Source organism: Pelmatolapia mariae, linkage group LG1 (genome assembly GCF_036321145.2).
Source record: "Pelmatolapia mariae isolate MD_Pm_ZW linkage group LG1, Pm_UMD_F_2, whole genome shotgun sequence".
In the NCBI taxonomy this organism is placed as follows: Eukaryota; Metazoa; Chordata; class Actinopteri; order Cichliformes; family Cichlidae; genus Pelmatolapia; species Pelmatolapia mariae.
In genome coordinates this window covers 3,704,263-3,719,347 of record NC_086227.1, presented here as the reverse complement: position 1 = coordinate 3,719,347, position 15,085 = coordinate 3,704,263, and the positions used below count along the sequence as shown (strand labels likewise).

Sequence of the window (15,085 nt, the reverse complement as noted above, 5' to 3'; positions counted from 1 at the left end):
GAATACAATGTTACCTTAGGGCTGGTTCTAGGCTAGAACTGATACTAGTCAAAAGAAAATAACATACTGATTTGGATCAGGTTTTTTCTTTTGTGCGTCAAGCAAATGTACAGATACACGGTTACTGCGATTTATCAACTTTATAAAAACAAAGTAAACATGGAAAAATGTAAAAAAGATGTTCTTTACATGGCCTTACAGCATGGAGTAACAATGTGTGGGAGTGTCGTTCAATTCAATGTCTATTAATACATTTTAATACATTAATTTTTAATATAGCGCCAAATCACAGCAGCAGTTGCTTTAAGGCATTTTATATTGTAAGGTAAAGACCCTACAATAATACAGGGAAAACAGAAAACCCCAACAACCACATGACCCCCTATGAGCAAGTGCTTTGGTGACAGCTGGAAGGAAAAACTCCCTTTTAACAGGAAGAAACCTCCAGGTGGGGTGGCCATCTGCAAAGACTTGTTGGAGGCAAGAGAGGAAGACGGGGCAAAAACACATCGTGGAAGAGAACAAGAAATTGATAATAAGTAATGATTAAATGCAGAGTGGTGTGGGAAAAAAAAGGTAAGTGAAGAACAAATACTTTTTATCAAAAAGAAAAGTTTTAAGGCCAATCTCAAAGGTACAGAGAGGGTGTCCGTCTCTCGAATCGAAACTACGAGGGGGTTCCACAGAAGAGTGGAAGCTGAAGGCTTCCAGGAGACTGTTTATTGTGTGCATTGAAAGACGGTGGTCAAAAAGTCCTCGAAGTGTTCCTGGAGGCCAGGGTGATTCTAGCTTTACAGAGGTTTTTTCTTTTTGTTTTGTTTTATAGAACAAAAAAGTTTTTTTCAGGTTAAACAAAGATGTTCTAAATTAGTTAGATGCCATCTCTTCTCCAGCTTACGAGTTATCTGCTTTAAGGTATGCATTAGTCAAGGGAAGAGGAAGACTGCAGATGATGGCTGTGGCACACACATCAGTCCACATCAGTTGTTTCAAAAGAGAGCATTAGGTGTGAAGCTGATGAGATTCTTTAGAGTAACACATACAAACTAGGACACATTAATACTGAAGCTGCAAGTGTTCATAGTCCAGTGCAAAAAAAAATTAATTACAACTTTGTTTGATTGTTAACCACATTTTCTGAAAGTGACCTGCTTTGTTTGTTATAATATCTAATTTTCTGTAGGTGTAAGACATGTCCTAATTCTAAAGATTTGAGGTGTCTCAGGTGTGTTCCAGGATTGTAGCCGAGTTTTTCTTGCTAACAGCATTGATAAGGAAATGGCCTGAGCATCATAATGACCACTTACACTGTTTGAATCAACCCAGAATAATACTGTAGAGAAAAAGTGAGCACTCTATCATGGAGGCTGGCTGGAATGCTGTACTATTTATTGCCAGTGGAAGTGGGGTGTCTGTCTGTCAACTCCTCAGCCTCACGTCTACTCTATAATCTAGACTGCAGCGGGACACAGAAGAGCTACAAAGGAACTGGCAGAGCAAGCAGAAACAGGCAGCATCTGGTTGTGGTTGAGGAGAAGGCACAAGAACTGGGTGCCAAGCAACACCCAGTGATTCTCCATGTTGTGGCAAATCACTTATATTAAGTTTATTGATGTGTGCTAAAGAGATTTAGATCCCCCAGCTCATCTCAGCTCAGCTTCATCCAAGAGTGTAATAAAAGGACTTAACTTCCTGCTTTTCTATGGGTAAAGAGTGCTCAAACAGAATATATCTGTATGTGATTCTGATACCAGATGCTTACTCTGGATGGCATTACCTTGGCCTCCAGTGTCCCTTCGATGTCCTGTCTTACTCCCCTCACCCCCAAACAACCACAGATGGCCGCCCCTCCCTGAGCCTGGTTCTGCAAAAGGTTTCTGCTTATTAAAAGTAGTTTTTCCTTCCCACTGTTGCTACTTGCTCATAGGGGGTCATCTAATTTGGGTTTTTTTTTCAATTTTCACAGTATTAGTTAGGGTCTTTACCTTACAATATAAAGCACTCCAAGGTAACTGTTGTGATTTGGTGCTATATAAAAAAAACCAACTTTTTCCCCCCACACTGTGTCAGTGGCCTCAATACCCAGTTGTACTTGACAAGTTGCCCAGAATGATTCTGATGATGAACACAAATTTATTTTGCAGGATGCTGTAGTCGAAATGCAGCTTCTTTGGAAAATGGAGACTATCTAAGGCAGGGGTGGGCAACTCCAGGCCTCGAGGGCCGGTGTCCTACAGGTTTTAGATGTGTCCTTGATCCAACACAGCTGATTTAAATGGCTAAATGACCTCCTCAACATGTCTTGAAGTTCTCCAGAGGCCTGGTAATGAACTAATCATTTGATTCAGGTGCGTTGACCCAGGGTGAGATCTAAAACCTGCAGGACAGCGGCCCTCGAGGCCTGGAGTTGCCCACCCCTGATCTAAGGCCACATGTATGGGCTTCATTGGCTTCATCAACATGCTTCTGCCTCCAAATTTTAAAGACACGGTCCTCCTGAGCTGGTCTGCATGATTCAAGCGTATTGGTGTGTCAACATATGCCTTGGGAGCTTTTACAATTGAGAGAACCTGAGACCATACTTATAACAAGTGTTGGATTACAAGATTGTTACAGTATATATACAGTATATTGTTACAGTGTTCTGGTGTGCTGGGAGAAATGTCTGTCTGCAGGAGAGATGCTCGATCTGCAGCAACGCTGGCATTTCTTCCAGGTCAATATGTATGACTTTTAACAGTATGAGTTTTAAGATGAGCAGACAGCATCTTGGTTAGCAATTTTGCTTCAACTGAAAAGAGAGATAAAGGTTTAACAATGAGCTGACAGTAGGGTCATGGTTCTTTTTCAAAATAGAGAGATCCTGCCTTGATAAAATTTGCATGGCAGGATACCCACCTCAGTCATTTAACATTTGAAGGATCAGGTGTGCCAATAATGTGCTATATGCATTATAAAATGGACTGCTGCCTTTGTCCAGTGGCTTCTAAATCCACCACTGGCATATCGACCAGTTTAGTAAATTTACTCTTCTCTAAAAAAAAAAAAGAAAAAATAGAAAATGTCTACAGAGGCCTGACTGATAGAGAGAGGGGTTTGCTCATGATCTTCAAAACACCTATTTGTGGGCTTTCTGTGTGGCCATCTTCATGATGAACTCCCTATTTTGGGGATAATGCTGCCCAACAGTGAGGGGCCAAGAACGTCCTACCGCAAGAGGTTTAGGGGCCAAGGAGTGATGTGCTTTTTCCACCAAACTCATTTCCCCTGAAAGTATTCAGACTCCAGCAGGAGATGGAAGATAATCTGAGATGAACTCAGTAGGCTTTCTTTTCTCTGTACCTTCTGGAATCCTCATAATCTTGATGTTCTGATACCTCAAGCAAGATTCGAGATCTGCCAGTTTCTTTTTTTTAATATATTTTTTTTAAAAGCTATTTGGTAACAGATCTGTAACAGGACTGAAGCAGAAAGCAAAGCTTTAGAGGGGTTCTCAGCTCTCTGTGCAATTTACTGTGAAAGAGTGTGAGAAGAGAAAATTGTAACAATTTAAAAATAAAATTTATCAGCATAAAATTAAAAAAAGGTTTGGGTATTTCATCTTCTACAGTCCATAATATTGTGAAAGGTCTGTGAGTCTTTGGACACTTACTGAACAGACTTTGTATTGTAGCCTCCAATTCTACTTTAAAATGTCCTTTGAACCACAAGTAAACCAGCAGCCTGAGAGCAAAGTGCTCCATCGGGGTGAAACGGTACTATCAGGTCTTTAAAAAATTCCTTGTACGTGAGGGTCCAATCAGAAGTAATCTTCTGCCCCTGGGAAATGGAACGACTTTTTAATTTTGGGGGGGAAACATTACAACTAGCTCTCACACTCCCCATTATTTTTATGAAAATGGGACTAAATGCCAGTGGAAATGCAAGAGAAGAATAGACATGGACACATATTTGACCTCAACACTGTAAACTGTGCAGAGCAACTCTCTCAAAAACTCTTTTAATCAACTGATGTAATCCACTACAATCTTATGATATTTAGTCTACTAGACTAAATCTAAAACAACTAAGTCACCTAATTTATGACTAAGAAATTGTCAAATGTCTATGACTAAAGTTTGCAAAATTAACACTGGTTCATTGAAACTGAAGACCATGTTCATCACTGAATAGATAAAAAAATATTTGTAGTTCTTTTGATAATTCCCGAGCCCACACATACATGTTTTTAATACACTGCTGCGTGAGGACCCAGAGATCACAGTGCTGATTTGTTTCCCTCGCACAAACAGATTTCTCCAGATTCACAGAATCTTTTGAAATATTCAAAGTATTTGCAATTTTACATTTTTTTTTTTTGCAAACTGGTAAACCCCTGCTGATCTTTCCTTGTGAGAAATTCTACTAGATGCTGTTTTTATATTTATATTTTTTTAGTACCACTTATATTTCCTTTTTTTGTTGTTGGCGCTGTCCCAACTGAGACATGCTGATAACATCAAATTCAAAACGAGCTAATATTTTTCATGAAATAGTCAACTGTTTCTGTCTTCCGTGTTTTAGTGTGAATAAAACATGGCTTTATGAGATTGCATTCTCATAAAGCAATCTCACAACTTTTTTAGAATTGGATTTGTAGTTTTGTCTTTTTCTCCCTGCGTTCTTCTTTTTCTCTTCTCTTTCCCTTCATCCTCCAACCTGTTGTGCAGATGGCTGTCCCTCCCTGTGCCTGATTCATTCCCATCATCGCTAAGTGGTCCTTAAGGGATCCTTGTAGGGGATCATCTGATTGTTGGAATTTTTTTCTCTAATAATTTAGGGTCTTTACCTAGGTACAGCACATGATTGATGAAAGATGTCAAAGATGGCAGAGGCAATACTATTGCATGGACATATATGGCTATCAGTGGAACTGGGTCACTAGTGTGATGTTTTGTCACTCGTCCAAGTGACTTCTTCAGTCTCAGCTGACTGCAAGTTACGTAAAAAGGGAAAGACCATCTCTGAATCGAGGAGGGGGCCTAAGGGTACATCTTTCACCATCTTACAATGCTGTGATTGCAGCCAGTGAATGGTACTCATGGCCATTGATCAGTGGGCTTTGATCAGTGGTTGTTAATCTCACATTTGCATAATTCAGGGTTCATACTCATTTTTCAGGGTCAAATTTAAGCAGTTTCTAAGCACTTTCAAGGTCCATTATCAAGCTTTTCCAGCACATTACCAAAAAAAGAATGCATGTTTCACTTTGCGTCACCTCAGTAAGACCATGTAAAAATTAAAACAAATCATCTTAGGTTGACTTAAATGTTCTTTGTTCCTCTTTTGTTAAAACAGAGAAAAATGCACCACACAAAAATACTGAAAAAGGAAATCAACTTGTTAGAGATACTCATCTCCACTTGGAAAAAACAACCACACAAAACAAGAAATCTGCACAAATTAATAAGTCTGCTCATCAGATATTGATGCTTCTTTCCTATGTGACACAAAAACAGGAGACAGATGTTTGTTATTTTAACTAGTTAAGCACCCACACCACCAAAAATGGGGAAAAAGGGAGGAGATCACATTTAATCGGTTATAACACGAGGTCAGAAATATAAGTGCAGACATGAGTAGTGTCCACAGAAGCCTCTGAATCTCAGCTGTAAACCATTTCTACAAACACCAAACAGTTAAAAGAGCAGTTACATCACCATGAATCTGTGGACAGGTAATGATCATTCTGATTTATGATTTTCTGGAGTTAAATGGTGTTATTAAGCTATAAAATACTTTTAAATAAATTAGATGAGGGAAATAAAAAATCTATTTTTCTATGTTTGAGTCACAGTAACTTTGACATAGTAACATCTGCAGTAATATTTACACCTCTGATGACAGCTCACAAGCGTTAGCTTTATTTTGATACCAAGACTGTTTACACAGAGTTTGTAATTGCAGAGAAATACTCCATTTATTTTGGCCATTTCATTTTCGAGCAGGAAGCTCAGAAAACCCCTGGGGGCCTAACAGGTTAAAGTTCATTCCCAATAAAACTAACTGTGAGATGTTTGACTACATCGTCTGTATTATTGTTAAAGTCCTAAATGATCACCTTTAAAGTGTTTGTGCTAATAACACCATGTACAGTAAGACAGGCATGGAGAACAGCACTGACTGGGAGAGGCTTTGAACAGATGACACACTCAGTTCAATTCAACATATAAGACTTCAAGAATGCACAAACATCTACCTAAAATCTATTTATTTAGTCTATTATCTGTCATATAATTATGTAAAATTATAATGTATTGTTCATCTCCCTTAAATAAACAGGCAGCCTTAAAGTATGAAATATTCATTTATTAAAACACAAAATTTGTCTGTTGTCTCAGTGGCTGATAGTGCCCCACAGGCATCAATGTGAGCTTAAAGACATTTATAATTTTTAAACTGTTTAATGTGTAGGTGCTCACGATAAACAGATTTTGAATGAAAGCCAGGGAACTTCAGTAGCACAAAAAATGGCTATTCTTTGTGCCCATATGGATCAGTCCCTCTTTTTACCAATTTTTCTTAAGCCTTAAGTTGGCTAGTTAAGTGTCGGACTAACATTTAAAGCTTTCACTTGAGTGAAGTAACTAATATTACTGCTACTGCTAAGTAATGTTAGCCAAGTTTAAAGCATACTGCATAAATCACCATGCCATAACTAACTGCTATACTAGCACTGCCATACTCTATCACACTCAGTGCATTTCAATCATTCTCCAGCAAGTTTGATAGCTAGCAAAATAATAATAATAGTTTTAAACATTAGCATGTGTCCCCATCCCTCTTCCCCGCTGTTTTTCTTTCTCCCCTTTCTTTTCCCCAGTCAAGTCTGTCCCGTATTTAGCAAGTGAAAATAAAATAAAATAAACAATAAAAGGTGGATCAAATAGACCATTATGGCAAGGCTGGGATGGTCCATTTGGTAAAGTAAATCCGTTGGGCATCTTTCTTTGCCTTTAGACAATAATTCTGATGGCAAAAGAGCCAAACGGGACAGGCAAAAAAAAGAAAAAAAAGAATTAGCATGTGTTATGTGCACATACTCAAAAATCATTTACTAGGACTCACCTGTCATGTGACTCAAGAGTGCAAATTCCGCCAGTGTCGTTTTCCATCAAACACTCATTAAAACAGCAACGTCAGGTTAGTGCACTCATCCCCGACTGTCCAGGGGGAGGGGCGGGGTCACACATTGAAACAGACTGACATGCAGACGTGCGAGGCAGCCCAGGCGGAGAAATTTAGCTTTTACACTTTGCGACTCATTTTATTTCATTATCTGATAAGAAAACTATTCGGTCAGTTATTTGGGGTGAATGAAACATGGCTTCAAGCACGTTTAAGCACCACATCTGAAATTCAGCACTTTTCAAACCTTGAAAAGACAATATTAAAATTCAAGCATTTTCAAGGATTTCAAGCACTCATACGAACCGTGATAATTATGATCAAGGAACTGACCTCCCAGCCCATTGTTCCTTCGGTGGTGCTAGTTTTAGTCATTATGCAAAGATTGGGGAAACCTGCAGTCAGCTGAGACTGAAAAAGTCACTTGGATGAGTGACAAAACGTTTCTCCCACTGAAAACGTCCAGATGAACAGAACCAACTTTTGGGGGTTCATTGATGATGTGACTGCTCATAGAAATAGCGGGATGAATTATCAAGTGAACAAGGCTATCAGCTTCAGCCAAATACTCCAAATTGGACAGCAATTCGCAGTGCAAATGGAGAAATTCAATCTTTTTCAGTGTTGAAACTAGAAACCACAAAGGAATTGAGGAGATAAGAAGAAGGGATTTTAAGGGTATGCAGTTTTTTCATCTGTCACTAGATGGAGTTAAAGGTTTGAGGTACTAACAAATTGCAAATAGTGACTGTGCATTAGTGATGAGCTCTCACAGCAGCCAGAGTGTTTTGCTTGGTCTGTATGTGTATATGAACTGCCCGTGTGTGAGAGAGACAGAAACATACGCTGAGTACAGTAGAGTCCTGTCCATCCGGGGCTGCAGATACACTCTCCATCTGTAGCGCTGCACTGAGCTCCATTGTGACAGTTACATGTGTGGATGCAGTCAAGGCCCCATGAGCCCCAAGGACATGCTGCCAGAAGCACACAAAAATAAGTGCACATTTCCAAAGACACATACAGTACGCAGAGTATGCAATAAAAGTCAGCACACTCTTGTGCAGCAACACTACAATGCCCCATGACAGCAAACTGGGCAAATCACAGTGTCGTTTACTAGGATTCACTTCTGCACATGGGCACTTTATTCTCTCCTCTTTTTTCTGAAAATATTTATTCAATTCATCTAGACACGTATAAGTCTAGTAATATATGAATACATAATAATATGTCAAATGTTGCCATAGTGAAGACCAGACATACATTAGGATGCTGTGTGCCCTCATTAAACTTACAGATAATTGAGTGACTGTGGTAGATGTTCAATGTAAGAAGGATAATTAATGTCAAAGCCACTCCAGTGACTGCCTGTAGGGAGTTTTTTTCTTCAGCTGTCTCTCACTGATCAACTAAAACACGAGGGCTGAATAACAACATACACTTTATTTGTTCTTTTGTAAAACTGAAGTTAATAAATGCTACGGTACAAAAATGGCTATAAACGTTGCCTCTTACGCTTAGAACAGTCTTCGCTGGTCCATCCAGGGTAACACTGACAGGAGCCATCGATGGGGTTACAAGTGCCATTATTAGTGCACAAGCAGCTCTCGGCACAGGCTTTACCAAACTTTCCGCTGGGACATACTGTGGAGATACACGCACAGACAGGATGGGTTCAAGGTATTAGATTAAAAACAATATTCTGCATATATGTTGTGAGCACACAGAATTTTCCAACATTTTCATATATTAACACAACCTCCTTGTATTTTGGATGTATTTGGATGTAGTTCTATAGTTTGACAGTAGACAGACAACAGCAAATAGAAGATAACTGGTTCTGGTTCAGATATCTGTTCCTGTTGTTTTTCATAATTCATTTGCTCAGCTTCTACCCATATGCCATGAATATGTCAAGAATGCTGAACATTCGAATCATCTCCTGTGAAATCACAAGCAAAACTGTGTGTTTTTACCAAAGGAAAGTGGAAGTCTGGTGGATTTCAGTCCTGGTTAAAATGATGACACGTGTAGTAACTGGTGTGCAAATGCAGTGTATTACTAATTGATACTTTTCATAAAGAAGCCGGGAAAAAGGTTCCTCTGTAGATTTAGCACGGTCAGTCTCTTCATGCAGTCCAAGAAACAGTGCACGACACTGCCCTCAGGGCTCTACCTGACCTGATCATCAGTTGCAGTACTAAAGATGATTCGTCATGGCCCTCTTATTTACATGTTTCTGTTTCTGGACACATACTTAGAAGTACTTCAGTATTCAGCTCTTCAGTATACCCATGAATGAAAAAGACAAGTAGATTGTTCTGATACTGTAAAAATAATACAGAAAGAAAAAAAATACTCAGAAAAGTTCTGAGAATTTCAAATTCTGATATCCCTGACAAAGTAGACCAGTTCCCAAACTTTGCACAGTGCTGTACAAAGCAAAACCTGTACAACCTTCTTATCCAATATACACACAATATACTAGAAAAGATCCAAAGTACATATTTTATAAACACTACAACAAAAAAAATATTCATTCATAATTTAAAGATTCTTCATGATGGGAAAAAAGACACAAAATACTGAATAGAAACAAGAAATATTAAGGGAAGAATAAAGGGGCCAAATATACTTGGAAAATACAAGTTTTTGGTAATACTGGGAAGAGCCCAAAGGTAGATACTAAAGGGTATCTACATGAGAATGTGGATATGATCAATGAGAATTAAAAATCTAATTTCACACAAAAGAAAACATAGTCAAAGGAGCTTGCAAAGAAAAGCGTCTGGACTTCTTTAAGTTGCTTGAAGACGTTTCACCTCTCATCCCAGAAGCTTCTTCAGTTCTAAGGTCAAATGGCCGAGAGTCCCAGATTTAAACCCAGTGGGAGTATCCCCCCAAAGAGGGACAAAGGACCCCCTGATGATCCTCTAATCACCTGAGCCAAGGTGTGAAAGCGGGTGTGGGTCCCAATCAGCCAGGGTTTCAGGTGAGCTCATTGTGAAATCCTCGAAAGAGGATGCCAATGTTCATCTATGTTGTGCCATGCGCTTGTGAAGTGTTCAAACAGCCACTTCACAAGCGCATGGCACAACATAGAAGAGCCACCTCCACAGGACAAGACTCAGCAGTTCATCTGCATCTAAAGGATAAAGGTCACTCTTTCCAGGATGCCAATGTTCACATTTTGGACAGAGAGGACAGATGGTTTGAAAGAGGAGTGAAAGAAGCCATCTATGTCCACTGTGAGCGACCATCTTTGAACAGAGGCGGTGGTTTACGACACCAACTGTCTGCCATCTATAATCCAGTTTTGAGTTCCCTCCCCAGACGCCTTAATGCCCACTCACATCCTGGGCCATCTGACCTCAGGAATTCGCATGACAAGGTGGGGCCAGGTTTCACAATGAGCTCACCCGAAACCCTGGCTGATTGGGACCCACACCCGCTTTCACACCTTGGCTCAGGTGATTAGAGGATCATCAGGGGGTCCTTTTGTCCCTCTTTGGGGGGATACTCCCACTGGGTTTAAATCTGGGACTCTCCGCCATTTGACCTTAGAACTGAAGAAGCTTCTCGGATGAGAGGTGAAATGTCTTCAAGTAACTTAAAGAAGTCCAGATGCTTTTCTTTGCAAGCTCCTTTGACTACGATGACCTGGATGACTGAGAACCTTCACAGACAAAAGAAAACATAGGTTATCCAAACTGGGCAAGTGATGACCTTCTGCTTCACTTAAATGTTCAGTACAAAATGATACTGTTAATTTCAATTTGTTAATTTCAATTTGTTAATTTCAATTTGTTAATTTCAATTTGTTAATTTTCAATTTTTTAATTTGATGGGAATTCCCATTCCAACACTTTCAAAGCGTTTTACTGCTGCTGTGAGTTTTGCCTAACTAGAGAAAAAAAAGGACATGAAAAAGAACATCTCTAAAGCCTGAAACCTGGAACAAGCTTTATGCAAAACTGGTTGATTTTGCTGACAATGGAGATTTTGGATGCTATCAAATCCTATTTCTCAAGCTTTAAGTTTTCCATCTTCTTGATGTTGCTATCACTTGGTATTGATATTACTATCACTAGGGCCTTCTTCCTTCACCACTACAATGCCAGGTTGGTCAGCCATCACCAGTTTGTGTGTATATGGAAGTCCCACAGGATCTTAGCTCAGTTACTCCCGATCATCTTTGGGGGCTTATCCCATTTTGACCCCGGAACTTCCAGGCCATACTCGGCACCCCCTGCTATGTGCTTATTGTGAAGAATAAACCTGTGACCACAAGGAGTATTAGGAGGTATTTCCCTAGTGGAAATGCAGAGTTGTTCTGAGGCAACAGACTGGTAGGCGTTTTGTGAGCCCCACAGCGAGGAAATCAATTGGCCTACTTTGGAAGAGGTCATGCCTCATGCCTGTAGCAAAGACGTCACATCCCAGTGGCACTGACTTCCCACATCATGAAGACCCTCGATCAGCTCCGACCTATAGTCAGGCCGCATCTGGACCACCTTCACTTTACTTACCAGCCCCACCTCATAGTGACGTCATCTACCTACTCCATCACGTCTTCACCAATTTGGACCAGCCAGCGAGCACCGTGAGGGTCATGTTTTTTTTACTTTTCCAGTGCATTCAACACTATCAGGCTGACCCTCCTGGCTCAACGACTCAAAGCGATGGATGGTGGATGCCCTTCTCGTGTCCTGGATTATAGACTGCCTGACAGGAAGGCCATAATATGTGCGTCTTCAACACTGTGTGTCTGACAAGGTTATCAGCAACACCGGGGAGCACAAGGGACGCTCCTCTCCCCTTTCCTATTCACCCTTTACATCACAGCACAGAGACCTGCCATTTTCAGAAGTTTTCTGACGACTCTACGGTAGTTGGATGAATAAGTGGAGGTGATGAAACAGACCACAGGGAATCAGTGGACATGTGGTGCAAGCAGAACCATCTCCAGCTCAATGTGACAAAGACCAATGAATGATTGTGGTCCCCGTTTCCATCCAAATGGTCAATGTGCATATAGTGGAGGACTATAAATACCTTGGAGTACACACTGACATTAAACTGGAGTGAGACAAAAACACCACTGAACTGTACAGGAAGGGCTAGCCCTTTCTCTATTTAGTGAAATGGCTGAGGTTTTTTAACATCTGTTGGACAATGCTCAAAATTTTCGATGAGTCCGTCATGGCAATTGCCACACTCTATGCTGCTGCATGGCTGAGGGTCGCGAATGCCAGCAGACTCAATAAACTGATCCACATGGCCGGTAACCTTGTGGGGGTGGAGCTGGACTTTCTAAAGGTGGTGTTGGAGACGCTGTCCAATGTAAGGACAATGCTGGACAATACCTCCCACCCGCTGTATGTGCTGGCCTGTCATAGGAGCACACTCTGTGAGAGACTGAGATCACTCAAATGCACCACTGAACGACACAGGAAATCATTCGTGCCTGTGGCTCCCTGTACAACCCCTGCATCCAAAGCACAAGTTCACACTGCAATATTTGCATCACATCCTCTGCAGAGAAACTAACAACATTAATATGACAAGATTTGCACCTCAATTTCAACTATATATATATATATATATATATATATATGTCATTTTAGCTAATATACTGTAATATTTATAATTAAAGATGTTTGTATTGACTAGAGCTAATTTGCTATTGTGGCAGGGGTGTGGTCTCTGGGCTGCTGCAGTGGGCCACAGACCACACCCCTGCCAAAGTTATATTTTGTAACTTTGTAAGATATTGTATTATTTAATTTACTTAAGTTAGTTACTGTTTTTACTGTCTTGGAGTAACTGTGACCACACAATCTTCTCCGGGATGAATAAAGTATTTTGATGATTCTGATAATTGGTACACGTTGTGCAGGGGCAGGCTCTTTCATGATCGTTCCTCTTCTTGTTAAGGTTTCTGCGGCCTGAGATATTCACTAAGCACACGATCAGTTGTGGCCATCTTTCGGATGCACTCATGAATCTTTGTCGATTCATCCTGGATAGTGACTCTGACACTCTAATCCTCTTGATTGCTTTGATCTTGTTATTCTTTGTTATCATCTGATTACAGTTTTCCAGTCCAAATGACATTCTGATGTCACTGCTGTAGATCCTAGTGGTGTGGATCAGTGAGTTAATGCCTTGTTCACTCCTGGCATACGGCTTGATGTCATCCATGTAGAGGAGGTGGCTAATGTTTGCTCCATTCCACAGCTGGTATCCATAGCCAGTCTGCTTAATGATCTGGCTGAAGGGGCTAAGGCCTTGGAGAACAGCAGTGGAGACAAAGGATCTTCATACAGTATCTATCTCTATATGCAGGGGTGCACATACAGTGGCTTGCAAAAGTATTCGGCCCCCTTGAACTTTTCCACATTTTGTCACATTACAGCCACAAACATGAATCAATTTTATTGGAATTCCACGTGAAAGACCAATACAAAGTGGTGTACACGTGAGAAGTGGAACGAAAATCATACATGATTCCAGACATTTTTTACAAATAAATAACTGAAAAGTGGGGTGTGCGTAATTATTCAGCCCCCTGAGTCAATACTTTGTAGAACCACCTGTTGCTGCAATTACAGCTGCCAGTCTTTTAGGGTATGTCTCTACCAGCTTTGCACATCTAGAGACTGAAATCCTTGCCCATTCTTCTTTGCAAAACAGCTCCAGCTCAGTCAGATTAGATGGACAGCATTTGTGAACAGCAGTTTTCAGATCTTGCCACAGATTCTCGATTGGATTTAGATGTGGACTTTGACTGGGCCATTCTAACACATGGATATGTTTTGTTTTAAACCATTCCATTGTTGCCCTGGCTTTATGTTTAGGGTCGTTGTCCTGCTGGAAGGTGAACCTCCGCCCCAGTCTCAAGTCTTTCGCAGACTCCAAGAGGTTTTCTTCCAAGATTGCCCTGTATTTAGCTCCATCCATCTTCCCATCAACTCTGACCAGCTTCTCTGTCCCTGCTGAAGAGAAGCACCCCCAGAGCATGATGCTGCCACCACCATATTTGACAGTGGGGATGGTGTGTTCAGAGTGATGTGCAGTGTTAGTTTTCCGCCTCACATAGCGTTTTGCATTTTGGCCAAAAAGTTCCATTTTGGTCTCGTCTGACCAGAGCACCTTCTTCCACATGTTTGCTGTGTCCCCCACATGGCTTGTGGCAAACTGCAAATGGGACTTCTTATGGTTTTCTGTTAACAATGGCTTTCTTCTTGCCACTCTTCCATAAAGGCCAACTTTGTGCAGTGCATGACTAATAGTTGTCCTATGGACAGATTCCCCCACCTGAGCTGTAGATCTCTGCAGCTCGTCCAGAGTCACCATGGGCCTCTTGGCTGCATTTCTGATCAGCGCTCTCCTTGTTCGGCCTGTGAATTTAGGTGGACGGCCTTGTCTTGGTAGGTTTACAGTTGTGCCATACTCCTTCCATTTCTGAATGATGGCTTGAACAGTGCTCCGTGGGATGTTCAAGGCTTGGGAAATCTTTTTGTAGCCTAAGCCTGCTTTAAATTTCTCAATAACTTTATCCCTGACCTGTCTGGTGTGTTCTTTGGACTTCATGGTGTTGTTCCTCCCAATATTCTCTTAGACAACCTCTGAGGCCGTCACAGGGCAGTTGTGGAGCTGTTTTGCAAAGAAGAATGGGCAAGGATTTCAGTCTGTAGATGTGCAAAGCTGGTAGAGACATACCCTAAAAGACTGGCAGCTGTAATTGCAGCAAAAGGTGGTTCTACAAAGTATTGACTCAGGGGGCTGAATAATTACGCACACCCCACTTTTCAGTTATTTATTTGTAAAAAATGTTTGGAATCACGTATGATTTTCGTTCCACTTCTCACGTGTACACCACTTTGTATTGGTCTTTCACGTGGAATTCCAATAA

At 40.8% G+C, this 15,085-nt stretch overlaps 1 protein-coding gene across 3 annotated transcripts in view; it reads right to left on the bottom strand.

The window, feature by feature from the left end:
• The window catches only part of LOC134625010 (multiple epidermal growth factor-like domains protein 11), a 238,769-nt gene that overhangs the window by 20,350 nt on the left and 203,334 nt on the right, over window positions 1-15,085 (bottom strand). For all 3 annotated transcript variants that reach the window (XR_010093679.1, XM_063470306.1, XM_063470315.1), the window contains exons 17-18: window positions 8,683-8,811; window positions 8,013-8,141 (exon numbers count right to left, since the gene is read on the bottom strand). Coding sequence is in view for 2 of the 3 variants with exons in the window: in XM_063470306.1 (XP_063326376.1) it covers window positions 8,013-8,141; window positions 8,683-8,811 (258 nt within the window). In the remaining variant the exon portion in view is untranslated. The remainder of the gene's footprint in view (window positions 1-8,012; window positions 8,142-8,682; window positions 8,812-15,085) is intronic.